Source organism: Natrix helvetica (genome assembly GCF_964273705.1).
Source record: "Natrix helvetica genome assembly, chromosome: 5".
NCBI classification, from domain to species: domain Eukaryota; kingdom Metazoa; phylum Chordata; class Lepidosauria; order Squamata; family Natricidae; genus Natrix; species Natrix helvetica.
The window spans coordinates 717,355-744,739 of NC_138551.1; the positions used below are offsets into that span (position 1 = coordinate 717,355).

General features: G+C 54.6%; 2 protein-coding genes across 2 annotated transcripts in view; one reads left to right on the forward strand and one right to left on the reverse strand.

Moving 5' to 3' along the window:
- LOC309393782 (putative cation-transporting ATPase 13A5) overlaps nt 1–9,639 on the forward strand; it is a gene marked incomplete at its 3' end in the record, with an annotated part of 47,906 nt that extends 38,267 nt beyond the window's left edge. Inside the window, exons 20-30 of the mRNA XM_081956278.1 lie at nt 592–711; nt 879–958; nt 1,517–1,559; nt 1,764–1,873; nt 2,180–2,276; nt 6,966–7,038; nt 7,705–7,879; nt 8,052–8,236; nt 8,383–8,471; nt 8,614–8,694; nt 9,295–9,639. Of these exons, the coding sequence (XP_081812404.1) occupies nt 592–711; nt 879–958; nt 1,517–1,559; nt 1,764–1,873; nt 2,180–2,276; nt 6,966–7,038; nt 7,705–7,879; nt 8,052–8,236; nt 8,383–8,471; nt 8,614–8,694; nt 9,295–9,639 (1,398 nt within the window). The remainder of the gene's footprint in view (nt 1–591; nt 712–878; nt 959–1,516; nt 1,560–1,763; nt 1,874–2,179; nt 2,277–6,965; nt 7,039–7,704; nt 7,880–8,051; nt 8,237–8,382; nt 8,472–8,613; nt 8,695–9,294) is intronic.
- A 414-nt stretch (nt 9,640–10,053) lies between these two features.
- On the reverse strand, nt 10,054–26,561 carry LOC309393783 (zonadhesin-like; the record flags this gene model as incomplete). Its single annotated transcript, XM_081956279.1, has 21 exons — nt 10,054–10,168; nt 10,405–10,504; nt 11,426–11,551; nt 12,553–12,684; nt 13,216–13,354; nt 14,436–14,635; nt 14,872–15,002; nt 15,336–15,515; nt 15,790–15,958; nt 16,443–16,572; nt 17,409–17,659; nt 18,225–18,369; nt 18,541–18,755; nt 19,771–20,039; nt 20,337–20,464; nt 21,538–21,708; nt 22,482–22,732; nt 23,497–23,638; nt 24,861–25,063; nt 26,052–26,228; nt 26,501–26,561. 21 exons carry the CDS (start codon nt 26,559–26,561, stop codon nt 10,081–10,083), a joined length of 3,408 nt encoding a protein of 1,135 aa, XP_081812405.1. The 3' UTR covers nt 10,054–10,080.
- Between the last annotated feature and the right edge of the window lie 824 nt (nt 26,562–27,385).

Consider the following 27,385-nt stretch of genomic DNA (forward strand, 5'->3'; position numbering starts at 1 on the left):
CGTCCCTCGTCACCTTCTTAGCAGAAGACCATGTTGGTCCCTCTAGCCCAAGTTTTGTAGACTCAAATTGTTGAGAGTGTCAGGCTCCAAAACCCAAGAAAAACCCTTTATGATCTTTCTATCTAAGCAGATTTTTTTTATTGTTCCTCACCTCTAGACAGAATCTTGCCAGGCTAAAGCATGCTAACATTCCCCTAAGGCACATGCTCCGGGAACTGTTAGGGAGGAACCGTTTTCACCGTTTTCTCCCACACAAACTCTCTGAACTAACTTGTTTCTTGCCCCCCCCCCCCGCCTCCTTCCTGGAGGTCCACCTCATCCCTTCATTTCATCACAAGTCCTGCTTTCAGAGGAGGGGGGAGGGAGGGGGACGTGAGTCTGCCCCAATGACATGGTACGGGGAGGCGGGGGGAGAGAAGATTTGGGCAGCTGCCCAGTTTGAAATGGGATTTCCTGGAGGGAGCAGAGAGCACGTTCCCTTGGCGACCTTGAGATAATTTCCTCATTGTTAACTGGCTCAGTCTCTATGCCTTTCACTCCCACGAACCTCCCACTGGTGGGGCTGGGCAGTAACTGAAGCCTGATTTTCAGGACCCCCATATCACCCTAGAGGACCCCAGTGCAAAAGAGGAGGGCAACAACTTCCACTTTGTCTTGAGTGGGGCCTCTTACCAGGTGTTATCCAAGCACTTCAGCAACCTGCTGCCCAAGGTGAGTGGGGAGGGGGCCTCCCTGCTGTGGACCCTGAGTGGGGAGTCGCTTCCCTTTTCTTTTTGATTTGCCCCCAGTTGCTTCCAGGGCATCCGGCCCCACCTGCCTCCCTGTCCTCTGGGGCCCCTTTCTGGCCAGCTGGCTGACTGGCGTCTTGCCTTCCGCAGGTGCTTCTGAATGGAACCGTCTTTGCCCGCATGTCTCCATCGCAGAAGTCCAGCCTCGTGGAAGAGTTTCAGAGACTCGAGTGGGTCCCTTCTCGTGATCCAGGGGAAAGGGGGAGGGGCTGAGAGGGTGTCCTCCCTCCCCATCTGCCCCCACTGCTGACCCCTGGCTCAGCTGCCCTTCCAGTTGTGAAGTGCTTGGCTTCCAATGACCTCTTGGGGACTCTCTTTCTTGACCGGTGCCCCAAAGGGCTGGTGTGAAAGGGTCTCCGGTCAGCCAACCAGCCCTGCCCTCTGGCTCCAAAAGTAGCCCCACGTCACAGCAAGGACGGGCAGGCAAGGGAAGGAAGTGTGTGGGGGGGAAGTATCTGTGTCCAGCGGAGGAACCAAGGGCCCCATGGGAGCCCCTTCCAGCCAAGCCAGAGGACAGGGAGGGGCTGGGGAAGGAGCAGGGGGGCTGCCCACCCAGGCTATGTGCTGTGGAAAGCAGGGACCACCTGGGACCCCAGGAAGCCCCATTGTCACCCCAAAGGGAGAGAGGGCGGGAGGGCATGGGAGGTGGACGTGGCAGGAGACGCCTGCTGTGGGAGTCTCTGCCCAGAGATATGGAGTAACCTCCTCCTCCTCTCTTCTTCTTCCAGCTACTTCGTTGGCATGTGTGGGGATGGAGCCAACGACTGTGGGGTAGGTGGGAACTCCAGGGTCTTTGGGAGGGGGGGGCTGTTCTCGTGCAGGATGTCCCCCTGCCAGCCCTGTTCCCCCAAAAGGGAGGAATCCAGGCAAAAGGAGCTTGCAGAAAATCTCCCCTTTCCAGAGAAGATTTAGACAACCCCCCCCCCCCTTTGAAGATCCCAACTCCTCACAGGAGGACCCCCGGTTGTTTTCCAGGCCCTGAAAATGGCCCACGCCGGGATCTCCCTCTCGGAGCAGGAGGCCTCCGTGGCTTCCCCCTTCACCTCCCAGATCCCCAACATCGAGTGCGTGCCAGCCCTGATAAGGTAGGTGGGGACTCCACAGGGGCCACGGGAAGCCTTCAAGAAGAGACGGGACAGACCTTTGCCCGGAATGGCATGGGGTCTCCTGCTTGAGCAGGGGGTTGGACTAGAAGACCTCCAGGGTCCCTTCTAACTCTGGGAGCTTTTTCTTATTCTGTTCTTCCTTGGAGTCTCTTCCTCCAGAGCTGCCTTGAGGAGCCAACTAGCAGGGGGGGGCACTGGGACCCCACCCCTTGGGGGGGGGGGCTGAGCAGGGAGACTGCTGCTTTCCTCTGCTGACCCTGCCCTTCCTTCTCCTCTCCCCTCCAGGGAGGGCCGGGCTTCCCTGGTGGCCTCCTTCGCTGTCTTTAAATACCTGACTCTCTACGGCCTGGTCCAGTTCATCGCCACGGCCCTCTTGTACTCGGTAGGTGCGGGGCAGTGCTGGGGATGACTCCTTAAGGGGGGAGGGGGAACAACAGCTTCCAAGCTGATGAAGACCCTCAGCCATCCGGATCTCTGGAAGTTGAGTCACGGCAACTGGACTTCTTCTGAGGGGCCCCTGCTGCTCTCTGGGCTTCCTGCTTTTCTTGCAGACGTTTCCTGGCCCAAACTGCTGTAGGTCGCATCGGTCGGCCCCCCAGTCACAATCCCGTGATGGCATTTTGCCCCTCTACACACCTGCCATGGCCAGCGGGAATTTGGGCTCAGTGTTGTCCGTATCGCTCGTATCGATCGGATCCACGTGATATTTCCAAGTTTCAAGGCAGTTTTCTGTCCATCGTTGTTTTTACGTATTGTTCTTGGGTTTTTTTGAAAAGTTTTTTTTAATTTTTTAAACAAAGACAAACAAAAAAACATAAACATATACAACCTTCTGCCATTTCATATAGCCTGTTGTTTGGTTTCAAAACTTTGTGCTTCCTTTCCATGGTCACCACTTATAATTATATATCAAATCACAAATTGTTCAATAGATAAACGTAGGTACCTTATTGATATATATCAATTCCTCAACTATAATTATTATTCCTTAATTTTAAATAGAATATTCTAAATATTGAATTCATGCATACATCATTCCATTACATCATTCTAATCTGTTTAACAATGCTAAACCCTTAATAGTATTGCATATATCATTCTATTATTCTTAAAACATAAAAAATTCTTCAATATTTTCCGTTACCACGATTTTTTATCTAACCATTGATAAAACAAATCCCAAACCTTATAAAATTGTTCATCTTCTTGTTCTCTAATTTCAAATGTCAATTTACTCATTTCCGCACATTCCATTATTTTTTGGATAATTTCCTTCTGCGTTGGCATTTTCTCATTTTCCCCATTTTTTTACAAATACAATTCTAGCTGCTGTTAAAACATTTACAATCAAATATTTCAAATCTTTGTTGTATATTTCTGGTATAATTCCCAATAAAAAAGTCTCTGGTTTAAAGTCTATGCGATTTTTGGTCATTTTCTCCAACCACAAGTGGATCTTAGTCCAATATCTTTTAGCTTCTGCTCAAGTCCACCACATGTGGTAATATGAACCCGGTATCTGATGACATTTCCAACACTTTTCTGATTTGTTCTTGAACATTCTTGCAATTCTCGTCGGGGGTAGATGCCGCCTGTAAAACATCTTATACAAATTTTCTTTATATGCAGTTGACATTGTCATTTTATAATTTTGAGATGACAATTTTTGCCACTTCTCTAGTTCAATCCCATGCCCAAATTCCCCCCCCCCAGTTTATCGTAGTTCCTTTAACCTGTTCTTCTTCTAACGTAACCTCTAGCAAGTGCCCATAGAGTTTTTTGAATTACCTATCAAAATTTTATCTAACTTTGTCATTTTATCATAAAAACCTTCCTCTTTACAATCCTTGTCATATCTAGCTTGTATTTGCATATATGAAAACCAATCCATCTTTATACCTTCCTTTTTTAATTCTTGCATAGATTTAAGTTCACCCTCTGCATTCAATATTTCACCATATCTAACTGTTTGTTCCTTTTTGGATATTATTGCGTATGAAAAAGCTTCAATTGTTGATAGCCAGACTGGAATTTTTATGTCAGTATTTGCCCCCTTTGTACACCCAGAATTTCATCTCTTGTGCTTTTCCTAAGGAATTTAATATGAACCTCCCTGGGTACATTGTGTGTCCTGGCATATGCTGAATTCACTCTATAGACCAGATCTATCTCCCATTCCATCTGCTGTTTATCTTTGTGTATGTATTCAGCTAAAATATTAGTCATAATGTCCCTTATGTTTTCCCCATCTGTTTCTATTACATTTTGAAATCTAAGATAAAAGGACATTCTCTCAAACTCTATTTTCATTTGTTGGATATCAAGTTCTTTGTTTCCCTTCTGTAAAGCCTCTACCCCCCCTCTCGCCTCCGCCACCCCACCCTCCACAAGGTCCAGTCTCTGTGAGTTCTTATAAATTTGAACTTGATTTTCTTTCATTTCATCTTTCATTTCCCTTAGCTGTTTCTTGATTTCCTCCTGGCCCTGTAAAATTTGTTGAAGCATTTGTTGAAGGTCTATCTCTGTAGTCTTAGGTTGCATCAGTTCTGTTATCTTTGACTGTGTGGCTGGACTGGATGTTGCAGATGTTGGAGCAGAAGTGGCAAAGCCAGGTTTTCCAGGAGGTGGTCTTTTTGGAGACATGGTTTAAAAAGCAAAGAGATCAGTCAGTGTAGAAACTGGGCAGCTGGAGAAGTAGAGCAGGCAGGCGAGTCCAGAAGGCAGAGGATCCAAACAGGTGGGAGTTTCTTTAGTCACTCTAGCAATAGATGAAAGTTTTTTCTCCAAAGAGTTCAGAAAATCACAATCCACAAGAGATTCCTCTGGGCGACTCGGAGACAAAGACCAGAAGCCTGAATTTTAAAGGTGGAGTCAGGTTTCACAGTTCATGAAGACAACGGAAGTGTGCCATCTTGCCCTGCCAGCTTTGGGCTCAGAGGCATAATTTTTTTTAAAAAAGTTCAAAAAGTTCTCAGATCATCAATAAGTTCTGGATCTAAGTCCCATGAAAAGCACTTTTGCTGGGGTGAGGCATCGTTAGTTGGCTCTCCCCCCTCCTCCTTCCCCTGGGGGCGAGAGCAGAATTTTAACAAGCCGCTTGTCCAAGGGGGGGGGGAATCCCCCTCCCCTCTAGCCGCTCCTCAAAGAGTGAATCCGAAAGGTTAACTTTTAGAATTACTGAAAAGTCTATCCATTCAAGAGTAAGGGGATGAAGAGAGGAAGCATCTCACCACACCGCCGCTGCTTCCTTCAGTTTTGCATTCTCCGATCGGCATGGGGCGAGACGCAGGCGCGTCCTCCAAAACTGCTCCCCGGTGGAGCAAAGCGGAAAAGCCCCCACCAGCCGCCGCCGGTGCCAGAGCCTTCCGCGAGCCGCTCCTTCGGCAGGGCGCCTCTTCGGGGCGTCCTGTGCCCCCCCGAAGACGGGGGAAGCCCACCGAAGAGCGGGAGCGGGCAAAGTCCTTGCCCGTCACCGTAGCCGCCGGAACCGGAAGTCCAGACTGGAATTTTAAAATAATATTGTCTTTTAATCTTGTCCCAATTTAGTAGCAAGGCCTCCTGTAGGTAATGTCTTCTAAAATGCCCCTGTGTTTTAGTTCCCTTGTACCATAAAAAGGCATGCCAGCCCAACAATAGATCATGTCCTTCAAGAGTCCATAATCTGGTATTCCTTAGTGTTATCCATTCTTTAACCCACGTCAAACTTGCAGCCTGATAGTATAGTTCCCAATTGGGCAGGCCCAATCCTCCTCTTGTTCTTGCATCTTGTAACAATTTTAGTTTTATTCTTGCTTTTCCCCCCTGCCATATGTACTTCAACACTATTTTATTTAAGTCATCGAAAAATTCCTTCCCTAGTCTAATTGGAATCGTCTGGAACAGATATAAGATATAAGAATCTTATATTCTAGGTAGAATGTTCATTTTAATTGCAGATATTCTCCCTATCATCAAAAGTTGTAGATTTTCCCATTTCTTCAGATCCATCACGATCTATTGTTTGAGTTTATGGTAGTTGTTGTCTTTAAGAGCGCTGCATCTTGCTGTTAAATACATCCCCAAATATTTAACCTTATTCCTAACTTGCATCTCCAAAGTTTCTGCCAACTCTTCTTTTTGTCTTGTTGGTATATTCTTTGTCAAGATCTTCATTTTGTCTTTATTTATTTTAAATCCTGCTACTTTCCCATATTCTTCTATTCTTTCTATCAGTTTAGGTGCTGTTTCTAATGGGTCCTCTAGGATGAAGACCAAGTCATCTGCGAATGCTTGTAGCTTGCATTCTTCCTTTTTAATTTTCATTCCTTTTATTTCTTTTCCTTCTCTGACATTTCTATTTAAAACTTCTAACGTTAAGACAAAAAGTAATAATGGGCAGCCTTGTCTCGTCCCTTTCTTTATTTCAGTAGGCTCTGTCAAATCTCCATTTATCATTATCTTTGCTGTTTGTTTATAATATATAGTTTGTATGGCTTGAATAAATTTCTCGCCAAAACCCATCTGTTCCAGTTGTAACAACATAAAACACCAATTCACGTTGTCAAATGCCTTCTGAGCATCCAAGAACATCAAGGCCAATTGTTTTTCAGGATGTGCCTCATAATATTCCAAAGTGTCTAAGATTATCCTCATATTGTCTTTAATTTGTCTCTTTGGCAGAAACCCATTTTGATCAGAGTGAATGAAATTGTTTGTGTTTTTTAAGTCGTTCTGACAATATTGAGGCAAACAACTTATAGTCTTGAGTCTAACAGGGAAATTGGTCTGTAGCTCTTGATTTGTAGTAAACCGGCCACCCCTTTTGGTAAAAGTGTCATATATGCTTCAGACCTTGATTCAGGTATTCTCCTCTCTAGCATCACCTTGTTCATTCCTTCTAATAAGTAATCCTTACCAATCACCTTCAAGTGTCCTCGGAGGAAGGCAGCTTTCTGTCTCACTTCCAGAGTGGCCTAGGACTCGAAACAGGCAGCCGGTATGGGGGAAGCACTTCGAATCTCCCCGTGAGCATTGGGGAGCCTTGACTCTCACAACTGTAAAACCCTCCCTGGAATTTATCTTCTCCTTTTAGCAACTGCAGATCCTGGGGAATTACCAGTTCCTGATCCAAGACATCTGCATCACCCTCGTGGTTTGCCTCACAAGTAAGCCGCTCCGCTCTTCCCTGCTTTGCCTCCAGGCTCTCATCAGCAGGCACATGGGGTGCCTTCATGCCAGCGGTGAATCTGGGGAGGTGCCGCCCAAGACACGGGTGGAGCAGCAGAGGAAAGCAGGAGGGGCTGCCCCGACACCAGCTGCTCCTTCCCACAAGGTTGCTTAAAAAGGTTGTTCTGGGTTCCCACAGGGTGATGGTTGTGGGAGAGCTGGACTCAGCACTGGGCGGAGCAGCTCCTGAGGGCGCCAGGAGGTTCCCTGGCAATCACAGGTGGAACGCACTGACTGGGTTGGCACAAAACACCTAATCAAGCTGAGCATCTTGCCTGAAACCAACTGCCAGTCTTTGCTCGCACGGTTGTGCTAAACCACCAGTTGGCATCAGGTTGGCCCTCTCTTGGCCTGATCTCAGCCAACAGAGTCCCGGCAGGACAGGCAGTGCCAGGGCTGCGTGGCTGGGCTCTCTCTCAGCCATGGGCGCCTCCAGGAGTGGCTCTGCTTGGGGCATCAAGTGGCTGGTGGCTTGCCACTCTGTTTCTCGCTCCCCCCCCCCCACCTGCAGCAATGTGGGTAGGGACTCTGCAGCAAAGAAAGCCCCCCCCCTTTCCTTGGACCACCTGGAGATCCTCTGGAACATTCTCCCTCTGTCCTCCCAGTGAACCTGACCCACGCCTACCCCAAACTGGCCCCCTACCGCCCCCCTGGACGGCTGCTCTCTCCGCCGCTGCTGCTCTCCGTCCTCTTCAACGTGGCCCTGAGCATCCTGCTCCAGCTCTTCGGCTTCTTCTACGTGCAGCGGCAGGCTTGGTACTCGCGGCTGCGGGGCCACTGGTGAGTCCACCCACCCACCCACCCACCTGGGTTCCAATGGGGGGAAGGGACCTGGCCGGCTGCCTGCCCAGCTCCTGCTCTTGCCCCTGAACAGAGAGGCTCATTGGGAGCAGGTGGAGAAGGGGAGGGGAGGGCTGGTGCTTAGGGACCCCCCCTGCCTCCCTCCTTCCAGCGGGTGCCCTTTGGGAAACCAGACCAGCTGCCCAGGCAACGGGACGGCCAATGCCACGGCGCAGGAGAGCCGCGTTCTGAGCTACGAGACCACCACCCTGTGGCCCCTGGTGACCCTCAGCTGCATCGCCTTCGCCTTCTCCTTCTCCAAGGGGAGACCCTTCCGGAAGCCCATCTACACCAACTGTGAGTGAGGGGGCCCCTCCCCCCTTCTCCCCACGGGGGAGTTCTGTGGGCCTGATGCCCCATGCAACTGCCCATCCTCCTTTGGGGTGCCCCTCCCTCGTTCCCCAGGACTGACAAGACCCCTCCCCCTTCTCCACCCCCCCCAGATATCTTCTCTGGCATGCTGTGTCTCCAACTGGGGGTCTCCCTGTTCCTCTTCTTTGCCGACCTTGAGGGGGTCTACCAGAGGATGGAGGTGAGCGGTTGGGGGGGGGGCTGCCAGTTTCCCCAGAGGCAGGGAGGGTAACCCCTACGGGGTAGAACGGGCTCCTCTGGGTGGAGAGGGAGGGGCAGCCAGCCAGGCCACCTGATGGGGAGCCTCTCTCGCCCCCTCACAGCTTCTCTGCACCCCGACTCTCTGGAGGGTATACGTCCTGATTATGCTGCTGGTCTTCTTCCTGGCCTCTTCCTTGGTGGAGGTGAGCCACGCGTCCCTCCCTCCCCAGGAAAGGATTTGGGGCTGCAGGGCTGGAAGCAGATGGCTGCTGGGGCTGCGGCAGGAAGGGGGGGAGCTGGCTTCAGGATCTCTCCTCTCGTTCAAGATGGGCTGGAGGGACTCTGTGGCCCTTGGCTGACCCCAAACACTCTCCCCCCCCCTTGAGTCCCACCAGGGCTCCCGATGGATAATCTCTCTGGGCTCTCTTGCCATCCATCCAGGCTGAGGGCTGCGTTGTCCCCCCCCTTCCTGAGTGAGAGGAGCCTCACTCACCCCCCCCCCCATGGCATTGCAATGGGGAAGGTCTGCCTTTCGGCTCTCTTTGGGCTGCTCTCTTGTCCTCCCCACCCTCACTAGGATACCCTCCCCCCAAGGGGAAGGATTGGGGCAGGAGCCTGGGAGGCAGCAGGACAGAAGCGCCCCTCACCCAACCGGGAAAGGGACGGGGGGGGGGGACAGCCTTGCCAAGGCTGGGCAACTCCCTCTTTTTCATTGCCGCTAGCAGCCCCCCCCTCTGCCGGGTGGGTGGGGCTTTGAAGCCCCTTCAGCGGCCAGCCAGACGACCCCCCTTCTCCCCCTCCAGGACGGCGTCCTGCAGAACCGGCGCCTGTGGCTGCTGATCAAAGCGCTCTGCCGCTTTCGCTCCTCCAGCCGGTACCGGGTGTTGCAGCGGCAGCTGGGAAGGGAGGCGCTGTGGTCGCCCCTCCACGGGCGAGAGTGGGCGGACGGCAGCCCGGCCTACCTCAACGCGGCCTTCGAGCGGGAGGAGCCCGCCGCCCACCCGGGAAGCCGCCCCGGGCCAGCCAGCCGCGGCTCCGCGCAGCCAGAAGGGAGCAGCCGCGGGGACTCCCCCGCCCAGCCCCGCAAGGAGACCCGTTGCTGGCAGCGCTGCTCGGAAGGGACCTTTCCCCACGCGGATGCGCCCTAGCCGGGGAGGGAGCGGCCCAAGGAGACACGCGGGGCGCCTGGACTCCTTTGGCCTCGGTCCCCGCGCCAAGTCAAGTCGCGGCTGCAGGCTCCCCTCTGGGCGCGGAAGGGAGCTCGCAAGAAGAAACGCCCGGCTCGGTCCCGCTGAGCGACTCTCATTGGATCCTTGCAACGTCCTCTGCCTGGGACGCCTCTCGCGGCTTCCATCCTCCCCCCCCCCCCGCTCCCAGGGAAGCCTTTTCCCCCGCTGGGGGAGCGGAGGCTCGGCTGGCGCGCTCTTGGGGGGCCGAGGGGGCGGCGATGCCTGGAGGGAGCGTCTCCCGGGGGTCAGCGAAGAGGCAGGAGCCGCAGCCATGCTCCGTTGAAAAAGAATTGCCTTTATTGCAACCGGCCGGAGGGAGGAAGAGGAGGGCAGGGGAAGGGGGGAAGGCAGGGTCGGCTCCTAGTCGCGCTCGAAGGCCGGGTTGGAGAGAGCGCCCAGGCTGCGCTGAGCCGCCGAGGTCCGCGATCGCCGCGCTGCGCTCCGTCTCCTGCAAGAGAAGAGCGTCCTTAGACGGCAGAAGGGCCGGAGGGGCCCCGAGAGGCAGGGTCGCCCCAATTGGGGGCTCGGGTGACGGGGCTTTTAAGGGGCCAGCTCTGAGACCCGCCCCAGAGAAAGGCCCCCTCCCTCGGAAAGAAGCCGCCCCCCTTCTCCCCCCCCCGCGTCCGCAGAGCGCTTCTCTGCCAACCCCCCCGCCCCCTCCCTGACCTGCCCGGAGCGACTCACCTGCGGGAGCACGAGCAGACCAGCACGGAGACGGCCACGGCAAGCAGGACGGCGCCCGCCGCCACGCCCAGGGCGATGTAGAGGGCGAGCCGCTCAGGCCCTTGGGGGGAGAGAAAGGGCGGTCGGCGGAGCTCGGGGCGACGGCTTTGCGCTCCACGGGGCTCCGTTCCCACAGCGCGCAAAGCCGGCTGCTCCGGGCAAAGAGAATATTGGCGGGGCTGCCTTTGGATGCCTCTGGATAGGTCTAACTTGGGCTGGGCAAGCGCAGAGAACGGATCGATTCGCTCCCCGGGGCCTGCGGGCAGACGCCGTCCAGTGTCTTATTTTTCTCCCGTAAAGGATGCCGCCCTTCGGGGGTCAGACGGCCTGGGTGTTTTGGTGTTTGGACAGAGATCTCTTTAATATTCCCATTTCTCTGCCTCTTTAACTTCGGTGAAATGCCAATAGAGGAAGTCCTCAACTTATGGCTATAACTGAGCCCAGAAGTTCTGTGGCTAAGGAAACATTTAAGAGAGCTTTGTCCCATCTTACAACTTTTCGTGCCACAGCTGTTAAGTGAATCACCACATGGGTTAGTGACACTGTCGTTCAGTGAATCTGGCTTCCCCAATGGACTTTGTTGGGAGTTCAGAAAAGCAGCTCCGTGACCCTGGCACGCTGCGACTGTCACAAGCGTGAACCAATTGCCAAACGCCTGAGTTTTGATTACGTGACCCTGGGGAAGGGGCAACCGTTGTAAGGGTGAAAAATGGTCATACGTCACTTTCCCGGTGCAATTCTGACTTTGAATGGTCACTAAATGAACTTTTTGTAAATTGAGGACTAACTGTATATAGTGCAAGTCAGATATGATGATATGCCATACGCTAAATAAATAAATGCCCCCAAGCAGCACCGCCCGCCTCTCCTTGGAGGGCACCAAGCAGGACCGCTTGGAAATGGGAGCCGAACTGACCCCCCGGAGCCCCCTGGGGACCCACCAGCCAGGGGTTGGGAGAGGGGCTCCGGGGAAGGACTTTACCTCCTGGTCCCTCCGCGCAGAGCTTCCCATGGAACCCCTCCAGGCATTCACAGTGGAAGAGCCCGGAGCTGTTGTGCCTCACGCAGATCCCGTTGTGCAGGCAAGGATTCGGCTGGCAGGGGTCGGCTGCACAGGGAGGGAGAAAGGAGGGTGGGGGGGTCTTTGGAAATGGGCAGCCCTCCTGGCTGTGGCAGCCCCCAGCCTTCCCTCTGGGGTGACGGTGGCCACAAGGGCGAGGACTGGCAGTTTGGTGCAACACCATTGGGCTTCATGGATCTGCGAAGCCCGAGTGCTCTGGGCAACATGCACATTTTGGGCAAACTGTGGTTTATTTTGGGGGTATTGGTGGTGTAATGAAGCAGCCCAGAAAATAGGTTAATTTTATCACCTCCACCTGTTTCTCATCCCTAGAGGGAGGAGGACGCTTGCTAAAGGCCGTGTGTGTGTGTGTGTGTGTGTGTGTGTGTTCTGCCTTAGGGGGAACCTAAGGAGAGGGCTGGATGCTTCTTGGAAGCCCCCCTGCCCCCCAGGAGATCTGAGGTTGCCTGGAGGGCAGGCTGAGAAGTTGTTTTATAGAGTCCAATGAGAGAGAACGCTCGTAGCTCAAGGTTGAAATGAGAGTCCTTGGGGGTCTCTGAGTTTGGTGGGTTTCATGACCCAACTAGGCAACATCACCAGTGCTGGAAGGGAGAAGGGTTTGTAGAGAGGAGGAGGAGGAGGACTGTGGGGTCTTTAGTGCTTGCTTGTTCTCTTGCAGGCGTTTCATGACCCAACTAGGCAACATCACCAGTGCTGGAAGGGAAGGAGGTTTGCTTTCACCCTATTACACTGATGATGTTACATAGTTTGGGCATCGTGATGACTGTAAGAAAACAACCAAGCTCAGGGACCCCCCCCCAGAACCCCTCATTTACAGACTCCTGTGCAGTTACCCCTCCTCTCTTTGGGGGCCCCAAGAGAACAGCCAGCCCCACATAGGACGGCTTAAAAATGGGGTTCTGATGGTTCTCTTCTCTGGAGTGGACGCAATCTCTGGGATGGGCAAGAGGCCTGGGGACCCAAAGCAGCTTGTGGGACACACTTATTAAACCCATGGATGGTTCGTGTGTGTGTCTGTGTGTATTTACCTTTTGGCGTGACCTGTATCTCACAGAGCAGTCCTTCGTAATTCTCCAGGCATTCACAGTGGAAGGTATCTGGGCTGCTGTCCAGCACACAGGTCCCATTGTTGACACAGGAGTTGGGCTCGCAGGGGTCAGCTGCAGAGGAAAGGAGGAAGACGGGGGCTTGGAAAGGGGCAGCCCTCCTGGCTGTGGCAGCCCCCCAGCCCTCCGTCTGGGTGGAGTGACAAAGGCCACAAGGGGATAGTGGCCCTTGCGGACACAAGACATTTGGACCAGAGGTGGGTTGCTAATTTACTACCAGCCTGGACATGCTCCCACGCAGGCACAGGGGTGTCCGGGCGAGTGGGCAGGGCCTCCTGCTGCAGCTAGTACCAGGCCGAACTGGCAGCAACCCACCTCTCATGTGGGCTTATATACCGCTTGGGAGGGATTTCCAGCCCCCTCTAAGCAGAGTCAGCCTCTTGGCCCCCCCCAACAATCTGGCTCCTCATTTTATGGAAAGATAGAAGGCCGAGTCAACCTTGAGCCGGTCAGGATTGAACCCCTGGTTAGAGGGGCAGAGTTTGCCTGCAATGGCGCATTCTAACCACTGCGCCACACACAAAGGGTCCTACTGCAGCTCAACGGTATCCCCCACCCACCCACTGCTCCCCCAGGAACACTCACCCTGATAGCAGCCGCGGGTGAAGTTGAAGATGCGACAGCGGAAGTCCTGGGGGCAGCTGGTGGGCTTGCAGTCGAGGCTGGAACTGTCCGTGCAGACGCAGTCTTGGCTGCAGTCATCGGCCATAAAGCGGTCCCTGACCTGGTCGAGAAAGGGGGAGCAGGAGATGGACGGGGACTCCTTGCCACTTTGCCCCAAATGGCTCCCCAGAGGAGGAAAAGGCCCAACTGGACCAGCTCCTCAGGTTTCCCAGCCCACAGATGAGCAGAGGGGGCGGGGACCAATTTCACCCAGGTGCACTGGGGATGCTTATAAAATGATGAGAAGAGGCCCCTCTCCTCTCCACAATTGCGAGGGAGGGTCTTCTCTCTCTCTAAAGGTCTGCTTTGGCTTAAGATTCTGCAGAGCTTTTCAGAAGAATGAGTAGAAATGGCGGGTGATATTGCTTGGTGGTGGTGGGGGGCTTGATGTAAGTATTTATGGATTGCGCTGGTGTTGAAAGCAGGAGTGTTGCGGTGGCCTAGAGGGGGAGCTCTCGCCTCACCCTCAGGAGGCTGTGCCTTTGATCCTAGAGAGAGGCTGATATTTCTCTCTCTGGGCACAATGAGAATAAATCTGCTGAACAAAACTCTGCCTTGGCGACAGGGAAGGGCGTCCGGCCATTAAAATACTCTCCTAGCTCCATTCGGTTGCCCAGACTTCACCCCGCAAGGGATTGTGGGGTCGTTAAAAGAGGATGCAGACGAGGCCGAACTGGTGTCAAAAGGGGCTTCCGGGTTGGAAGGATTAGCTGTTGATGTCATCGTTGCCTGGGGTTGTTTTTGCCCATTTGGGGGTTTCTTTGATGTCCTCACCAGAGCTGGAGCAAAGCTCAGGAGCTCACCCTGCCCTATGGCAGCACTTGGGTCTCAAACGTGGCCTTGCCAACCTCCAGCCCAGCATCCTCCCCACGTGTGCCACTCTGCTCCCCATTTATGGATAAAGCACAAGGGCACACATGTGCCCGAGAGTTTCAAACCCGTGTCCTGGGTTGTGAGCATCCCTAAGCTTAAAAGCAGAAGCTTCCTTCTGCCCTTCCTTAGTTCAGGTGTGGTGCCAAAGGAGCCCCCGGGGGGGGGAGTGAGACGAGAGAGCCCCCTTACTGGAAAAGATTCTCTACTGCAGGAGTGGGGACCCTCACAGAGGGTGATGGGGTGGGGGGAGGCAGGAGTGGGCCCCGTACCTTATAGTATTTGCCCAGGAAGCTGCAGCCGCAGTCCCGGAAGGGCACGCAGTCAAAGCCGCTGAGGACGTAGCCAGAGTCGCACTCGCAGCCTTCCAGGCAGGGGGAGCTGCAGCTGGCAGGGGCCGCCAGGTCGGAGCACGACGGAGGGCAGGCTGACATGCAGGGGTTGTAGTGGCTGTGGGGCTGGCACTGGACAGCTGTGGGCGGAGGAGGAGAGAAGCGCTGTGAGGTCTGGGCCAGAGCGCAGCCCTCCTCCCACCCTGGGGAGCCCCCTTCCTCTCTCCCACGAGGGTGCCATAGGGCAGAGCCTGGTGGTGCCCGTCAGCGCCCTGGGAGTGTTGGGGCAGTGACCCCACTGGCTCCCCTGCCCAAGGGAGGGCCAGGCCAGGCCTCCCTCCTGGGATGCCCCCCGAAAAAGGAGGCTGCTTCTCACGGCAGGCGGTGGCTGCCCTCCAGTCGGCCACCGAGAGGTTCTTGCTCTGGCAGCCCATGGCATACTGCTCCAGGATGGGGCACAGGCGGGCGCTCCGGTTGGCTTCTCTGCACATGTCAAACACGCAGCTCCTGCAGCAGGAGGAGAAGCAGGAGGTTGGCATGGGGGGGGGGCAGTGGGCCAGCACTGCACAGGGAGGGAGGGCCCCCTGCAGGACAGGTGGAGAAGGGAGCTCCAGCACGGGAGGAGAGGAAGTGCAGAAGGCAGAGCGGGTGGCTGGAGGGGCAGAGGGAGGAGGGGGGGGCAAGGGGGAAAAAAGGCTTGGGATGTCTGGTGGCAGGAAGAGGGCGAAGGGAGAAAGCGCACAGGTGGGAGCTAAGAAGTTATGCAGATCCCCCTGATCCCTCCTGGCCCCACAGGGGATGCGATGTGGGGGAGGGGGTGGAGGAGAAAGCCGCACTCACTGCAGGAAGGGGTCGGGGGCCTGGTGGGCCAAGCAGCCTCGGAAGGGGCCCTTGGGGTCTGCCAGGATGCCACAGGCGGAGCTGCCCCTGAACACCTTGATGTCCTCTTCGGAGCAAAGGAGGGAAAATCCCACGTCCAGCTCAGCCTCCTCCGGGGGTTCTTTGGTCACGAGGTCTCGCCTGGAAGGGAAAAGGCTTTGCAGGATCCCTTGGAGGAAGGGAAAGAGACTAGATGACCTCTAGTACCCTTCTAAGTGCATTCTAGGATTCCACTGCAGGACAGAGAGAGGTTTGTGCCTCCATTGGCCAATGCGGGTCAGTCTGAGGCTGCTGCCTAATCACAGCGCCTGGGATTGTGTGGACCCTCCTCTTCAGGGAAGGGGGGTGCTGCTGGTGGGAGGGGGCTCTGGTGGTCCTGGGAAGGACTCAGGCTGCTTCCAGGAGGAGTCCTTACCTGAGGCGGGGGGAGCCTCTCTGGACGGGGACTCTCCAGCTCTCCCCGAAGGTCTGGACGTCCTTGACCAGGGTCCCATCTGGCTTGGCAAAGTCGTTCTTGTACTTCCCATCAAAGTTGCCACAGAGGCCCTCCAGGCTCCTTTTATAGCTGTTGGGCAGCAGGATGCCTGGCCAGGGGAGGAATCACAGGATAAGAGGGTTGGGAGGGACCACGGAGGTCTTCTAGTCCAGCCCAGGAGACCTTACGCTCTTCTTAAAAGCCTCCCTCTCTCCCATAACTTCTTGTGGCAAGCGGTTCCACTAGTTAATTGTCCTCACTGCTAGGAAATTCCTCCTTCATTCTCGGTTGCGTCTCTCTCTGTTGCTTTTTGTCCTGCCCTCTGGGGCCTTGGAGAATAGGTGGACCCCCCCCCCCTTTCCTGGGGCAGCCCCTCAAATATTGGGAGACTGTCAACATGTCTCCACTGGTCCTTCTTTTCTCTAGACTGCCCAAACCTCATTCCTGCCACTGTTCTTCTGCAGAAATGGTTTCCTCCAAGCCAGAACCCCAGGGGAGCCCTGGAGGATCCTTGGTCTGCCCCCTCCTCTCCTTGGGTGCCTTCCCTCCCCTCCCCCCTCCCCCCTCCCCCCAAACCCCTACAGCTGCTTCACCTGAATTCTCCAAGCCGTCAAAGCTGACCGAGAGGCCAAAGTCCGACTCCAGGAAGATCTGCCTCCCACTCTGCTGGATGCGAAGCCCCTCGTGAGGTCGCGCTGGGGGCTCCGTGGCCACTCCATCCACCTGGGGGGTGCGGGGGAGATGGCAGCATGACCCTTGTTCTCCACATTAGGACTCAGCAACTGTCATAAGTACCTGCCAGTTGCCAATTTCGATCATGTGACCACAGAGACGCTTCAAGGGTCGTAAGTGTGAAAAATGGTCATAAATCACTTTTTCCAGGGCCCTTGTAACTTCAAATGGTCACTAAGTGATTGAGCCCTTTCACAGGCAGGAGCCACTTAACGCCGGGGGCTCCAACCTTGGCAACTTTAAGCCTGGTGGACGCCAACTCCCAGAATTCCCTTTTGCTTCGCCTTACGACCTTTCTTGCCACAGTTGTTAAGTGAATCACTGCAGCTGTTAAGTAAGTGACACAGTTGTTAAGCGAATCTGGCTTCCCCTTGACTTGGCTTGGCCGAGGGTCGTATAAGGGGATCACGTTAAGGACACTGTGACCGTCATAAATACGAGCCAGTTGCCAAGCGTCTGAATTTTGATCCTGTGACCATGGGAGGCCGCGACAGTCGTAAGTGTGAAAGGTGATCATGAGTGACTTTTTCAGTGCTGTTCTAACGTTGAACGGTCACTAAATGGATGGCTGTAAGTCAAGGACTGCCTGCATTTCCCCCTTTCTGCCAGTGGGGGGGAGGGGGCCCTTTTCTGGGGATGCCCTGGGGGGACCCTGGCACAGCAGGAGGGCTTCAGTGAGCCAAGGGGCCACCCCCCCTCCCATTTCATTCCCTGGCCCAGGTGCCCTGCAGAGCTAAAGCCGGGGAGGGGGCTTTGAAGGCCCCCGGGAGATTGCCCAGGAGCCCCCAGGCTCAGGGCTGGTGCAGGGTCTCCGGAAGGGCCCTTACCACCAGCTTCTTCTTCTGCCTGAAGACCACCGTGTGGTTGTAGACGCGGATGCGCAGCTCCTTCAGCACGGAGGGCTGGCCGGGGCCCCCCACCAGCCGGTTGGTCCCTTCGATGCTCAGGGGCTCCAGGCGTTCGGAAGCATCGGGGCGGCTCTGGGCCAGCACGTAGGTGTGCAGCCCCTGGAAGTGGTGCAGGAGGCCGTCGAAGGTCAGGTAATGGGGGTCTCCCGTGATCAAGCAGTTGCCAAACCCTGGAGGGGAAGGAGCGAGATCAGCATCCCAGTCCCCAGGCGGAGGGTTCCCGAATGGGGCTTTTCTTTCCCAGTGGCTGCTCAGCGGGAAAGACCCTCCCAGCTCGGGCTGCTCTTGGACCCCAAGGACTCCGTGGGGTGAAGACCCTCCTCCAGATGCCTCCTGGACCAGGCCTGGGCTGAGGGCTCCTTGGGGCTCTCTGAGCTGGGTGGCTTTCTTGCAGACGTTTCATTATCCAACTAGCTAACATCATCAGTGCTAGAAGGGAGGAGGAGGAGTTGGGTGGGTTTTTTGGTAGACATTTCATTACCTGACTGGGTAATATCATCAGTGCCAGCGACTACAAAACAGGAAGCTCAGAGAGCACCCAGGACCAGTTCAACCCTGAGCTAGAGATATTCTCCTTTATTGCCTTGCCTGGGTTTTCCCCAGCGGAGCCCCTAAAGGCTGGGGGGTGGAGGGTGGGGGCAGGGGACGGGGCTGCCTCAGGGGGTGGGGGTCTCCTTCTGCCCAGAGCTCCTGCTCCTTCCCCCCCTCCCCGCAGCTGGCATCCCTGGGCCCTACCTGTGGGTTTGCAGTGCAGCTTCCCGTTTTTCTTCGTATCGCAAACCTCCCCAGATTCACAGCCGAAGTCCTGGCACTTGACGGTTCCCCCTTTGCGACAGCGGCACTTCTGGCTGCAGTGGGGGGTGAGCCAGCTCTCCCCGATCTGCCAAAATGAGGGGGACCTGGGGGTTGGTTCAGGGCCACGAGGGGAGGCCCCTTCCTCAGCCTTGTGGGGCTGCTGCTCACCCCCGTGGCTGAGCGCCCCAAGGCCAGGCAGCTGGGGGCAGAGATGGGGGGCTCGGATCCCCTGCAGGCAGGAGGCCCCCCCGCTTACCTTGTGGTACCGGCCGTCCTTGTCTTGGCAGCCGCACTGGCTGAGGGGCACGCACTGGTCGTCGCTGAGCACGAAGCCCTGGTGGCAAACGCAGCCTTCCAGGCACTCCCCCCCGGGGGGCTTCTCACACAGCTCCCCCGCGTAGATGTTGCTGCAGGTGGGCGGGCAGGGGGGGGCACAGGGGGAGTAGAAGCTGTTGGGGGGGCAGGGCAGGGCTGGAGGGAAGGAGAGAGAGAGGGGGGGGCTTAGCTCTTGTTAGTTCTTTATTACAAAATTATCTCGTTTCAAAGCGACTCTGGGCAGCTTACAAGCCAAAAACCATTTAAACCCCCCAATACCAACATGCACCCGATAAGGAAGACCTCGACTTATGACCACAAAGAATGATGAGAATAGAGGCGGAAGGGACCTTGGAGGTCTTCTAGTCCACTTCTCAAGCAGGAGGCCTTATGCATGGCCCTTAAAGGCCTCCAGTGACGATGGAGCCCAAAACTTCTGTTGCTAAGCAAGACAGTTCTTAAGTGAGTTTTGGCCCATTTTGCAACATCTCTTGTCACTGTTAAGTGAATCACTACAGTTGTTAAGGCAGCAACACGGCCGTTAAGTGAATCTGGCTTCCCCATTGATTTTGCTGATCAGGTCACAAAAGGGGATCATGTGACCCCGGGGCACTGCGACCGTCATAAGTATGAGTCAGTTGCCAAGTGCCTGGATTTTGATCACATGACCCTGGGGATGCTGCAACGGTCGTAAGTGTGAAAAATGGTCACGTCACTTTTTTCAGTGCTAAGTGTAACTCTGAACGGTCACTAAACAAACTGTTGTAAGTCGAGGGAAGGTGGGTGACTCTTCCCACTGCCTCCAGTACGAAGCTCCTCCATCGGGTCCCCAGGACGCCTGGCAGGACTCACTCTTAGGACCGTCCCAAAAAGTCAGGAGGTGGGGCAGCCATTCCTTCTCCTGGAAACGGACACCCACCCACCCACCCAAAACTCCCTGGCCAATAGGCCTCCCCGGCTGGTGTGGCTGGGGCTATGCTGGGCTCAGGAGGCAGAGCAGCTGCAGAAGAAGGGTTGCCAGGCCAGGTGTGTTGCTGGCAGCTCCCTCTCTGGCCCGTGGCACAAGGCAGCCCCTGCCCACCTTTGCCCACCTTTCCTCTTCCGCCTCTGCGCTTCCTCCCGGGCCCCTCTCCCCTCCCCCCCCATGGGATCTGCCTCCCGGGCTCCTTACGGCAGAAAGTGCTGTTCCTCCACTGGATGGGCACTCCCTTGGCCTGGCAGGAGTCCACGTAGGCTTGCACCACGGCACAGAGGGTGGCACGCATCCCCTCGTACTTGCACATGTCATAGACGCAGGTCTGGATGAAGAGGTCTGGCTGCACCAGCGGGTGGCAGGGCACGAAGGCTCCGGACCGCAGAACCTGGCACTGCTCTTCCACGGAGGGCAGGTCGCCCGGGGCACAAGGGGGCCCCAGCTCTGGGCGTGTGTCTGGCAGGCAGCTGCAGGGAAGGCAGGCGTGGGGGAATTTGGCTGGGGGACCAGAGACCAGGCGGACCGGCGCCTCTGGAGCTGAAGGGAACGGGGGGGGGCCCTCCAACCAAACATTTTACAACCGAGTTACAAGCATATTATGAGTTGGAGTCAGATGCCGCTGATGTAGAATGGAAGGAAGGAAGGAAGGAAGGAAGGAAGGAAGGAAGGAAGGAAGGAAGGAAGGAAGGAAGGAAGGAAGGAAGGAAGGAAGGAAGGAAGGAAGGAAGGAAGGAAGGAAGGATAGCAAGGGGGGCACCACACACCTTGAGTCTTCAGGATCGTCCACCTTCCAGCTGTTTCCAAACTGAGTGACGTTCTTGGCCTGGGATCCGTTGGGCATCAGCAGCTCATCTTCCTTTTGGCCGTTGTAGTTCCCACAGAGGCCCTGCACCTGGAGAGAAGAGGGAGGTTCAGGGGGGTCCCTGGGTGGCAAATTCAAAATACGAACCCCAACAAACAGCAGGGCCCTGTTTCCATCGCCTGGTGCAATGGGGTGCTTCATTACTCAACTAGACAGAACTCTGATGAGGTTACCTAGTCGGGTCATGAAACGTCTGCAAAAAACAACCATCAAGCTCAGACAGCACTAAGGATCCCACCGTCCTCCTCTTCCTCCTCTCCTTCCCTCCCTTCTAGCACTGATGATGTTCCTTAGTTGGGTCATGAAATGTCAGCAAGGAAACCACCAAGTCCCGAGAGCACCCAGGACCCCTCAGTTCAACCCTGAGCGACAAAGACTCCCTTCCATGGGCGCAAGGGGAGAGCTTGGCCTCAGTCGAACCCTTTGTACCAACCCATCCTCTTAGCCAGTTGATGGTTCAAGAAACTGAGTGTATTTAAAGTGGGGGCTTCCTTGGTGGGAGGCACACGCTGAGTAAGGATTTTCTTATTTTTATAATTATTATATAATCACAAATATTATTATTTTAGTTTAGTTTTAGTTTTTTCATTTTGTTGGTTTGAATTTGTAATTTTCGTTTGATGAATAAAAAATGGAATGGAAGAAGCTTCTTGGAAGAGAAGTGAAATTATTTCAAAGAAAGAAACCCTAGGAAGTCCAGTTGGCAAAAGCGCCCTTGGGATTCCTATTGGATCTGGACCGGCCTCCCACCCGTCCACAGAGGACCAGGGAGCTGCTAAGCGGTGATATCCCAGTGGGATTCCTTAATCACAAGCCACGGTCTCTGAATGGCCATCAGATGGGAGGCGACCCTCCAGGATTGGGCAACCTTATTTGGGAATTCCCTAGAAGTCCTTGACCAGCTGTCTCTGGAGGAGGGATGCCAGGCTGAGAAGGCCTTGAGCATAAAACTCCGAAGCCCCTCGGACGGTGTCTCTGGGGAGACCCTCCAACCAGCAGAAGTTGGAGGCACAGAGCTGCGGATGAGCTTTGCTCTCCAGAGGCAAAGTTGGGTGCAAACGCAACGTATCACCTGGATGGATCTCCTTCCATCCGGGACTCACCTGGGAGAAGTAGGAGCTCGGCAGGCTGATATCCAAGTACTGATTCCCATCGTATTTCACCATCAGCCCAAAGTCAGTTTCCACCACCATGTAGTTGCCCACGTTCGACACAGTCACCGAGTTCCGTTGGGAGCGGCTCTCCACTGGGGTGTAGGCCCTCACCTTGTTCAGCTGCGGAGGGAGGTAAGGTTGTGAGTCAGCCCTGGGAGTGAAGCCAAAGGCCCACACAGGGCCACCCCAGACACTCGGGGGTGTTCCTTGCTTCCTCACTGGGAGAGCCGGGCAACTACTGGCAGTCCTCGACTTACAACCATCCATTTAGTGACTAAAGTTACAATGGCACTGAAAAAAGTGACTTATGGCCATTTTTCACACTTATAACCTTTGCAGCATCCCCAGGGTCACTTGATCAAAATTCGGACGCTTGGCAACGGGTTCATACTTATGACGGTTGCATGGGGCATGTGCTCCCCTTTTGCAACCTTCTGACAAGTAAAGTCAAGATTCACTTAATAACCGTGTCACTAACTTAACAACTGCAAGGATTCACTGAATGATGGCAAGAAAGGTTATAAAATGGGGCAAAGCGCTTAACAAACGTCTCGCTTAGCATCGGAAATGTTGGGCTGAATTGTGGTTGTAAGCCGAGGACTGCCTGTACTGGGCTCTTCCCAAAGGATTGGATAACCCTGGAAAATCAAACCAGCCATGGCTATAAATAGAGAACTAATCAACCCCTAAACCAGGGATGACAACCGTGGCAGCTTTAAGGCTTGTGGGCTTCAACTCCCAGCAAAGCTGGCTGGGGAATTCTGGGAGTTGAAGTCCACAAGCCTTAAAGCTGCCACGGTTGTCATCCCTACCCTGAACTGAAGCTTGATCAAAAGTAACTGGTGACGGACAAGAGCTCAGAAGACCTGAAGCCACCCAGGCCCCCTTTGTACCAGAATCTTCTTGTCCTTCTGGAGAGTGATCCGTAGGTCGTACACATCCACATGGACCTCCCGGAGGTAGGTGGCTCCTCGTAGGCCCCGGTCTTCGTTTTTCCCCGTGATGTTGAAGGGGGTGACCGTGCAGAGGCTCCGGGCGTCACAAGCAGTGACCAGGGTGTACAGGCAGGTGCCCAGGAAGGTGTGCATCACTTTGTCAAAGGTGTAATAATGGGGATCACCCACCACGTGGCACGATGCCCGGCCTGCAGGATGCAGAGAGACTTTGGTAAGCTTAAGGGGGCAGAGTTCCAGGTGTTCTTGGCAATCACTTAAACAGGAGTCAGCTGTGTGCTGCGGCAGCCACAAGAATCCAACACAATCCTAGGTTGCATAAATAGAGGGATGGAATCAAGATCCCGTGAAGGGTTAATACCACTTTGCAAGGCCTTGGTAAGGCCACACTTGGAATATTTGCATTCAGTTTTGGTCACCACGATATATAAGAGATGTTGAGATTTATAGAAAATGCAGAGAAGAGCAACAAAGAGGATGAGGGGACTGGAGGCCAAAACATAGGAAGAACGGTTGCAGGAACAGTCTACTCTGATGAAAAGAAGGACCAGGGGAGACACGATAGCACTCTTCCAATATCTCAGGGCCTGCCCCAAAGAAGAGGGAGTCAAGCTATTCTCCAAAGTGTCAGAAAGCAAGAGAGGAAACTGAATGGAAACGAATCAAGAAGATTGGCTTCAGCAGGAGGTTGGACTAGAAGACTTCCAAGGTCCCTTCCGCTTCTGTCACTCTGTTATCCAATTCATCTCTCTTCTTGTTTGCCTCCCTCAATGTAGCAGATCTGCCTGCTGTGGTCGACCAAACCACATCTGTCTCTGACGCTTCTAAGGAATTGCTTTGCTGTATTAGAAGATTTCCTCGGTGCCCTTGAAATGCCAGGCAGACTGATTTCGTTGGCAGTTCTGTTAATTCTCCATCCTGCCCGTCATATGCCAGTCCGACATGCTGAACTTACCCTTGGTGTAGCAACCCACTACTCCATCCTGAACAGCACAAGTCTCCTGCAGACCACATTGCCATGGGGTGCATGTGATGTTGTTGTGCCCACAGGTGCATCGATGTTTGCAGGCCTCATCAGTGAACCAACTCTCCCCCAGCTGCAGGAAGAAGAGGAGGAAACGGTAGGTTAGAAAGTCCCAGAGACCCTCAAAAAATGGCCCCTCCTCCCTCCCTCCCCCCTCCCTCCTAGGATGTTGATGGCTGCAGCAGCCCAATCCCCCTCCCCACCGGCTCAGCCCCTCCAATCTCTGCTGGCTTTCCTCGTCCCCCGTAGTCCATCTTTCATTGCCTGAGCTCCGGACCCTGTTTTGCATATCCCATTTCTGACCATTGGTCCTGAAAAGGCATTCCTGTACTTTAGGTCCCCCTCGAGCACAAAGTCCAGAAGGGGTTTCCAAGATGAAGCAACATTGTGTGCTTTCCTTTCACCCAAGCAGTCGCTTGAGCCGTCTTCGCTAACTCCATGGGGCTTTGCAGCCCTTTGTCCACTGGGGGAAGGAAAGCCTCCTCAATTGCTTTGCATAAAGTGTCCTTGCTGCTGCCAGCATAATACAGCATTGACCTTCCAATCCCCACCCCATTTCTTTGTCCAATAAGCCCAGAAGGAAAGCCTCTACTTTTATTTTTATATCCACTTTGAGAATATTTTGTGTTGTGAATCATACTCCAATACTGATTTCTTTGTTTTGTCACAGGTCCAACACAAATGATGGATTTACATTTCCAACATATATTTGAAGTGCTACACATTTTTGACAGTGGGCTCTAGATACCCCTTGGGAAGGGAAGAGCGTTCCGTGCTCCTTCGGCGTTGAGTCATGCCGGCCACATGACCACAGAGACGTCTTCGGACAGCGCTGGCTCTTTGGCTTTGAAAGGGAGATGAGCACCATCGCCCCCTGGAGTCAGGAATGCCTAGCAGGCATGTGCGAGGGGAACCTTTACCTTTATATACCCCCCCTCGTCATTGGGACAGCCCCTCAGATCATGGGATGCTGCTCTCTTCCTCCCTCCTGCTCCTTTTCTCTGGACCAGCCAAATTCAAATCCTGCAGCTGTTCTTCCCATGTTTTGGTCTCCATCTTAGTTGCTCTTCACTTTTTCCAAAGTCTCCACAGCTTTTTTGTAGTTTTGTGACCTGGATGCAGTATTCCAAAACTGGATTCTGTATTCCAGGTGAGGCTTTACTAAGGATTTACAAATCGGTCCTGATACTTCGCGTGGTATGGAGTATGGTCCCTTTGCTGTGAAGGTTTGCAGCCAAGGCAGCCAGCCCACTGCGGGTCCTCCCAGCCTCCCACCCCAGAGGAGAAAAACCCACCTGGTAGTAGTTGCCCTGGCCATCCACACAGCCACAGTCAGTCTCGGGGACACAGGTGTCTCCACTCAGGACGAAGCCTTCGTTGCAGAAGCAGCCGTCCATGGGGAGGGGGCTGCACGGGGGAGGCCCTCGGGCCTTCACACAGCTGGAAGGGCAGGAAGTCCCGCAGCTGCTGTAGTGGCTGTTGACGGGGCAGGAGACGGCTGGAAGGGAAGAGACCTCAGTCACGGGAGGGGTCTCTCTCTCACACACAGGTCCCCCTCGGCTCTAGTCAGGGGGGCCCAGGTGATTGAGGAGGGTGCTGAGCGAGACTGGTTGCCTGTTGCCCAGGCCATGGAGAGGAGAAAGGAGGAGGAAAAGGGAGGAGGAGAAGGATGCAGTGAGTGGGAAAAAGAGGAAGAGGAGGATGGGGAAAAGATAAAGAGGAGGACAAACAGCCAAAGGGAAACTGGCCGCTGAGAGCAGCTTCACCCAGTCGGAGGGGGAAGAGGGGGGAGGTTGGGCCATTGGGCTGCCCCAGGACTCAGCCCTTCTCTTTCGCAGCTGACATGAAGCCATTGGGGGAGATGGCCCCCAGTTGGGAGAGGGCTATTAGGCACCCGGTGCTGACACCCAGGGAGAGAGACCCCGGGTGCAAGGGCAGGTGTCCTGGTCTAGAAGATCCCTGCAGAGGCTGTGAGGGTCTGGATGGCGCTTCAGACCCAGAGTCTCACTTCAGAAGCCCCCCCCCCCCCCGGCTCCAGGACAATATCAAGTTTCTCTCTCGGGGTGGGGGTGGGGGCGGAAGCCTACAACCAGGGGGGTCTTCTACACTCAAAACTCCTGCTTCTTCCCCATGCTTCTGTTTTTTCCATTGTCTACAAGACATAAATGAATAAATTATCCATTCACAGGATGGATAGAAGAAAGGGAAGGAAGGAAGGAAGAAGAAAAGAAGCAAGGAGAGGACATAAAAGGAAGGAGGGAGGGAGGAAAGAAGGAAAGAAAGGACATGAAAGAAGAGTGGAAGAGAGGGAGAGAAATAAAGGAGAGAAAGGAAAGAAAGGAAGAGAGAGAAAGAGAAGGAAGGAAGGAGAGTTGCTCTTGGCTGTCCAAATCGAGTCCTTTGCTTCTCCTGAGCCAGTCCCAGGTCTCCTCTGACGCCTCCCTGCCAAGCTCCCCCCCCCCCCCGTCCCCAAGCGCAGCACTTACGACAGAGGGTGGAGTTCCGCCATTCCACGCACAGCCCAGCGTTGGCGCAGGAGGCCGCGTAGGCTTGCAGCCCATGGCACACGGAGGTCTGCTGTCCTTGGGTGAGGCAGACGTCATAAATGCAGTTCTCCAGGAAATGGGTGGGGTCCACCACAGCATGGCACTGCCCGAAGGGCCCTGGGCAGAAGAGGAAGCAGTCAGCAGGGGAGGGGCGGCATCCCTTTTGCTGAACAGGCAAAGGCAGGCCCTGGCAGGACCCCTTGCCCAGGGGAGAGAGCGTGGTGATTGGCAAGCAGACACGGGGTGGGTCTCCCCAGCCAAAGCCCTTCACCTGTGCCTTTGTCTCAGCCTGGGCCCCTGTTAAACTGGAGGAGGGACCCTTGCAAAGCTTCTGCCCCCAAGCATTAGCCCTGCTCAAGGGGCCGGTCTCTCAGCCCTCCGGCTTGCACTTCTGAGGGCAGCGAGTGGGAGCTCAGAACGAGAGAGGCAGCACTTCCACTCGGGAGCCATTCTGGAAGCTTTACCTGTTGGATCTGCGATCAGGCGGCAGGCAGAATTCCTCTGAATTTCCTCTTCCAGCTTTGGGTCACACGATTCTGGTGGGCCGGAACATCTGCCAAAGGCCAGAGGGGAGATGTGGCTCAGGACAATCCCATTAGGGTCTCCTCCTTATTGGGAGGGAGGGAGGGACACTGAGTAGCCCCCCCCATGACAGATGGGAAGCCCCTGGAGGGTCCCTCCTCTGGAAACCTCTTCTCCTAGCCCAACAACTATCAGGGCCAGGGTTAGGGAGGGAGTAAGTAAGGAAGTAAATCACGAAGGGGAATATTCATTGAACTGACATGAGGGCTCCTTGGTGCTCTCTGAGCCGAATTATTTTTTTGCAGATATTTCATTGCCCATTTCATTTCATTTCATTTATTAGCACTTATATACCGCCCCCTCTCCCGAAAGGGACTCGGGGCGGTGTACAGTCCATATTAAAAAACACCAAATAAAATACATGTATGCATAGGAGGAGGATAAAATAGGCCAAAACTGTACAGCTAATAAATAAACAATATAAGAATTTAAAATATCATACAATTTATGCACTATCCCTCTAAAAACCCGTAAAAAGTATATGCCAGGGGGGCAGACGTTGTAAATTATGCCAAACCAGCCAGTCGGAACAGGTGTGTCTTCAGTTTCTGTCGGAAGGAGCGGAGGTCAGTAGTGGTTCTAATGTCGGGGGGGAGGTCATTCCAGAGGGTTGGGCCCATCACAGAGAAGGCCCTACTCCTCGGTGTCGCCCGTTGGCATTGCCTCGTGGACGGCACCAGGAGAAGGCCCTC